At 44.7% G+C, this 6381-nt stretch overlaps 2 protein-coding genes across 2 annotated transcripts in view; both read right to left on the bottom strand.

Annotated features, from left to right (window-relative positions):
* bcar1 (BCAR1 scaffold protein, Cas family member) overlaps positions 1–6381 on the bottom strand; it is a 106400-nt gene that overhangs the window by 66111 nt on the left and 33908 nt on the right. The gene's annotated exons all lie outside the window — the stretch shown is intronic.
* Positions 1–6381, bottom strand: part of cfdp1 (craniofacial development protein 1) — a 21634-nt gene that overhangs the window by 13551 nt on the left and 1702 nt on the right. Inside the window, exons 2-4 of the mRNA XM_037683223.1 lie at positions 4963–5080; positions 3919–4111; positions 883–989 (exon numbers count right to left, since the gene is read on the bottom strand). Coding sequence (XP_037539151.1) covers positions 883–989; positions 3919–4111; positions 4963–5080 — 418 coding nt within the window. The remainder of the gene's footprint in view (positions 1–882; positions 990–3918; positions 4112–4962; positions 5081–6381) is intronic.

Here is a 6381-nt window from a genome sequence, read left to right as displayed (position 1 = left end):
GAATGTTTCTGTTCAATTATTATTTTATACATGAATGTTTCTGTTCAGTCCCTGAGACGACTTCTGTTGTGACTTGGAGCTTTAGAAATAAACTGGATTGAACAGACAGAGACAGATGGACAGAGACAGATGGACAGAGACAGACAAATAAATTACTGTCCAACTTTTGTTTTTTGCTAGTTTGCAATGAAAATGAGTAAAAGTCTAAAATCTGGTGTTCGTGTCTAGGAATGAATATTATTGTTCCAGTAAATAGAAGGTGTGCAGTTTGCCTGCCTGCCAGGAATTAGACGGGTTCTTCATTGTAGTGATGGAAGAACTGTCGCTTTCTGAAGCACTGAAATGATTTGAAGCAGATGTGTTGAAACGTATAAAACAAAAACATCTGGCGCCACCAGCTGGCTGACTTTCAACAGTGCACAGAACGACGCAGACGCACCGTGCCAGTACTTCTGAAGGTTTCAGTTAAATAATAATAATAATAACCTGGATAAATAAAGGCTAAATGAAAAAAAATAATCGCTGTATGTTTCCATACAATGACAAAATTAGTCTCTGCATTTAACCCATCCACCACCGGGTGGTGCAGTGGGCAGCTACTGAGGGCGCCTGGGGGGCATTTTGGGGATGGGGTGTGTTGCCCAGGGGCACCACGGGGTGTGCAGTGACCCGGGATCGACACCATATCTGTCATTCATGAGATGTTTTTCCAAACAGACACACACAGGTCAAAATATGGCACAACGTTGAATTTATTTTAAATTTATTATCAACATTGTTAATTGAAGTTAATGGAATAATGTTGTAAAAACTGAAAATGTTGCTGCAGTCTGAAAGCTCCTTTAGTTCCCACATGAAGCCGTTTGAAAATGTTAAACCCACCTGACTTCTTCTCCAGCGAAGTCAAACACTTTAGTGATGGTGACCGTGGCAGGTTGTGAAACCGTCGTGTCTGGACTCGGAGCCGTTTGTGAGTCTTCAGATTCAGCCTGAAGGAAAATGATCATGGTAGAAAAGAGTCGACACGCTGTGAAACCTGCTGCAACACTTGTTCATTGACTCGGTTACCTGCAAACAGACGCACACAAGTCCTGCTAAAAGAGCACTGGTTTTAATGGGCTGCAAGCGCTACAGACCAGTGTTGACCATATATGGTAACGAGACACGATGAGAAGTTCCTGGGTCCAGACCAATAAAACTGAGCAACATCCATCCATCATCCATCCATCCATCATCCATCCATCATCCATCCAATCATCTGTACCCGCTTCTTCCTTTTCAGGTTGTGGGGGTCACTGGTGTCCATGTCCAGCAGTCACTGTGTGAGGGGAGGGGGACACCCTGGACAGGTCTCGAGTCCATCACAGGGACACCTGGACAGGTCTCCAGTCCATCACAGGGACACAGAGAGACAAACAACCATTTTCACTCTCACTCACACCTAGGAAGAATTTAGAGTCACCAGTCAGTCTAACATGAATGTTTTTGGTCTGTGGGAGGAAACTGGAGTACCCGAAGAAAATCCACGCAGCACGGAGAGAACATGCAGACTCCACCCAGAAAGGGCCCCGGCCAGGATTTGAACTGGCGACCTGCTTGCCAAGAGGCGGCAGCTCTACCAACTGATCCACCGTGCCGCCTGACTGGGCAACATTTTAGCCATATTGTTAGGAAGCAATGTGCAGATGCTGCTCAATAATCCAGGTCGAACAATCTAACAAAGTGAAGTCAGGTCCTCTGGACAGGTTCTTTTTGTTGAAACGTTTTGTCTTTTATACAAAAGACCTGATCAGTCCGAGGAGCTGCAACAAACTCAGCACTTTCACAAAGTGGATCAACCAATTTGATGGTGCTAAGATGTTACCTCAGCCAAGACGAAACGTTTCAACACAAAGAAACTGTCCAGACGACCCGACTTCACTGTGCTGGAGTTTTACTCCCAAAAACATGTTGGACTGACTGGTGACTCTAAACCGTCCCTAGGAGAGAGAGAAAATGATTGTTTGTCTCGTTTGTCTCCATGTGTCCCTGTGATGGACTGAGACTTGTCCAGGTGTCCTCCTCCTCTCACACAGTGACTGCTGGACATGGGCACCAGTGACCCGAAAAGGAAGAAGCGGGTAAAGATAATGGATGGATGATGGAGGGATGATGGAGGGACGGATGGATGACGGATGGATGGATGATGGAGGGACGGATGGATGGATGGATGAGGACATTTAGTGAAACTGTTTATGCTGCTTTAAACCAGGAATATTCTGAGTCTTGACCTTTTCTCCCTCACTGCTGCCATGACCCGTAGAAATGACGCTGGTTCTCATAAACTGTTTTATAATTGAGTTTAAACAGAAGCCGATCAGATTCACTCGTGCACGGCTAAATGAAGCCACCTGGGACTCGTCGCAGGCTGACAATATTTCTGTGCTTCAGTCTTGAGAGGTCCAAATAAAGTTAAGAGCAGCTCTGCTGAGTGTGACGTGAAACCTTTAAATTAATGTGAACTTATTCTGCATTTTCATTTGTACGAGTTCAGAAACTGTTTTTATGGGCCCCATAAGAATCTGATATATGCATGTGTTTTATCTTTTTTCCTGTAGTCAGAGTGTTGAACTTTTACAGTTTACAGGCAAGAAGAGCATCAAGTCAGTTTGGTGTCTGTTGCTTTCGTCACGTTTCAACTACTTGAAAAGTAAAATGAAGAAAATATGAACACTTTTCTTGTTGCTCCCATTTTTCACGAGCTGAAGATCAGAACACAATCTGCGTTAGTGAGCACTTCTCCTGAGATGATCCATCCACCTCACAGGTGTGGCAGATCAAGATGCTCATTAGACAGCAGGATTATATCACAGGTGTATCTTGGGCTGACCACAATAAAAGGCCGCTCTGAAATGAGTGTATGATCTCACAGATCTGGATTCACAACGTTGACATCAGCTCACCCACACTGCGCCATGCGCCTCCCATCTGCCTTGTAGACTGAAAACAGAGTCCTCCGTGAAGAGGATCTCCATCGTTCCAGACGCCATCGAATGTGAGCATTTGTCCACTCGAGTAGTTTACGACGACGCCTCGATGAGGACGACGAGCAGCAGGTGAACTTCCTGAGTGGGTTTCTGTCGGTGCAGAAATTCTTTGGTTGTGCTAACAGATTGTTGCAGCACCTGTCTGGATGGGTGGTCTCAGACCATCTCGGAGGTGAAGATGCTGGATGTGGTCCTGGGCTGGTTACACATGGTCTGGTTGCGTGAACTGCTAAATTCTCTGAAACGCCTTTGGAGACACCTTATGGTGGAGAAATGACCAATTCACGGGCAACAGCTCTGGTGGACACTCCTGCAGTCAGCAGCCGATTGCTGCTCCTCAAATCGGGCAACACCTGTGACATGTGCTGCGTGAAGAACCTGCACATTTCAGAGCGGCCTTTGATTGTGGTCAGCTTAAGATACACCTGTGATATAATCTGGCTGTCTAATCAGCATGTTGATCTGCCACACCTGTGAGGTGGACGGATCATCTCAGAAGTGCTCACGAACACAGATTTACACAAAGTTGAACACTGAGAGAAGAAGACCTTTTGTGTACAAAGTCTTCGATCTTTGGGTTCAGACAAGATTCTAAATGTTTCTAAAGTCTAAAAGAGCACAGCATGTCATGATCTCAGCGCTCTGCCACCACGCTTGGCCACGCCCACTTCTCCACTAAAACTTGAGGCCTGGATCCCTGAGTTTTTGTTTGTTTTACAGAATCCCTGGTCCAGGGTCCTGAGCCTCCTCAGGCCGACCCTGCCTGTGACTCACACGATGAAACACCTCCACACGTTTTGTCCACCAGTTAATCTCCAACAGTTACGTTTGAGAAAACAGAACCGGCTGAATGTTCACGTTGAAGGAGAAGCTGGAGTTCAACCTCGTTTACCTCGTGTGTGGTCCCTGACGGAGCGGCAGGTGCACAGTCCGTAGGTCTTGATCCGACCTCCGACAGGAAACTCGCCCAAAGATCGTCAGATTTCTTCTTCTGTTTGACGTCGTCGTCGCTCTCCCCCCGAGGCAGCTGGGCCTCCTCGCTGCCGCCTTTCTCCTCCGTCTTCAACTTCTGCAATCTTTTCTTCCTATTTTCAAACATTCATCGTAAATATTTGTATCAAACATGTTGTATTAGACTTTTTAAATAAAAACAGCTGGAATAAGTTACTGTCGTTGCCATTTTTAGTTATGAACAATTGTGGGAAAACGACTGGAAGCGCTCAGGAAGAGATTACAACAAAAAATATTTGCTAAAGTTCATTGTACCAAAACGTTGTAGTGAGTCACAATCAGTTGTTTCACCATTTCGTTACAGCCAGAGGGCAGAGTTCAGCCTTCAAATCTTAGATTTAAACTTTTCAAAACTTTACAAATGAAACGCGCTCATAAAAACAGAACTAAGCAAGTGGTGCACACACGTCTCCTATTCCTGAAGGATTTTAATAGTGAATGTTTGTGTACTCGGAGTACTCAGCTACTGCCCCTCCATGTCTGAACAACTGATTGAACCGTAGATGTTTTAGATGTTTGTGTTGGTCAACGTGGCCGGTTCCCCGTGGCAGCCACCGTGACGACTCCAAACACAAATCAGTTGAAGTCGTGGATCCACCGATTACTTCCTGAGATCTACTCATATCTGTCCACTGCTTCTGGAGATAAACAAACATGATAACTAACTAACTAACTAACTAACTAACTAACTAACTAACTAACTAACTATCTGTAACTAACCCCCCCCCCCCCCCCCCCACACACACACACACACACACACACACACACTGAAACTGGTCGCGTTAAAGCAGTTCAATCTTTAAGGTCTGTAATAACTCTGGCTTTCCAGAAGTGAATTTCAAATTTTGAGTTTGAACAAATGTTATGATGAAAAAATGTTTGTTTGTTTGTTTGTTTTGTGTCTCTGCTTGTTCCAGCCTCTCACTTCGTACGAACATCTTTTCTTTTCTTCTGGGGGACGTGGGGGTGCGGCACGGTATCGGCTTCATGCAGAGGGTCTTCCTGTTCACAGTCGTTGATGTCGTCCTCGCTCAGGTTATCATCTGGTGGGAGGAGAGCACACACAAGATAAACAGAAATAAAACTACATAAAATCTGAATATTACATTTTATTTAAACTTTTAATACTTTATAATCGCTTGTCTACACAACATGACCCCCATGAAGACTTTCAGTCAGAATTTAGATCAAGTCGGGACTGAAACTGCTCGGAGCAAAGTAAAGAACCATCTTCAGACCAAGTTCCTGTGTCTGTGCTGGTCTTGTTGGACCACAAGGCTGAATCTGATCCACTACAGAATCCTGATCACAAACTAGAACCTGTCACTGGGTTCAGGGATACCTCCTGTTCATATTCACCTCGTGTCATTTTTGTTATGGTATTCCTCAGGGTTCTAGGCTAGGTCTGGTTCTCTTTTCCCCATTTGTGCTCGAGTTAGCCAACATTAGGAATGTTGCATGATCATAGCTTTAGGATGAGGAAAGGCATCCATCCATCGTCTTTACCCACTTCTTCCTTTTCAAGTCGCGGGGGGTCACTGGTGCCCATATCCACAAGTCACTGTGCGAGAGATGGGGGACACCTGGACAGGTCTCCAGTCCATCACGGGGACAAACAATCATTCACACTCTCTCTCACCCAGAGACAATTCAGAGTTACCAATCAGCCCAACGTGTTTTTGGTCTGTGGGAGGAAACTGGAGAAAACCCACGCAGCACGGAGAGAACATGCAAACTCCACCCAGAAAGACCCCTGACTGGGATTCAATCCAGCAACCTCGCTGAGAGGCAACAGCTCTACCCACTGAGTCAGCACTCAGGCTGGTTTTGTAAACTAACTAACTTAACTATTTCATATTTTGTCCTATTTTAGCCTTTTCTATATCAGGATGTTCAGCTCGTTTCAGACATGGTTGGTGTTCCAGTAAAAAAAGTGAAAAGTATTTTTGCAGTGACCGAGGAAACGGTCTGTCATTTCGAGCCGGACAGAACATGTTCCTGTGCAGACCGAGCTCAGCCGCTTCTCGTGCAGTTTACTGGGAGCTCATCACTTTGTTTCTGATACACCCCCTCCTCTTTTCAGGCTTCTTGTAATGAAAGACTAAAGTTGACTTTTCATGTTTAACTTCAGTTTCTTTTCTAGAAGTTCTTCACTGTTTTCATGCTTTGACTGTTTTACACTTTGAAATATTTACTTTTATTTACAAACATTTATGTAGAAAGACAAAGATCTCTTTAATTCATTTAAAAGCACTGTTCTCTTCAAAATCTGCTTCAGCTAACTGCCTGAAACTTGTGCTACTTTTAGCCTCTAGCTATTTAAACTTTTTTTTTTTTTTTGGGG

This window comes from Nematolebias whitei, chromosome 10 (assembly GCF_014905685.2).
Source record: "Nematolebias whitei isolate Nwh7 chromosome 10, NemWhi1, whole genome shotgun sequence".
Lineage (NCBI taxonomy): Eukaryota > Metazoa > Chordata > Actinopteri > Cyprinodontiformes > Rivulidae > Nematolebias > Nematolebias whitei.
The sequence above is the reverse complement of the archived record's forward strand: the minus strand, read 5'-3'. Positions and strand labels throughout refer to the sequence as shown.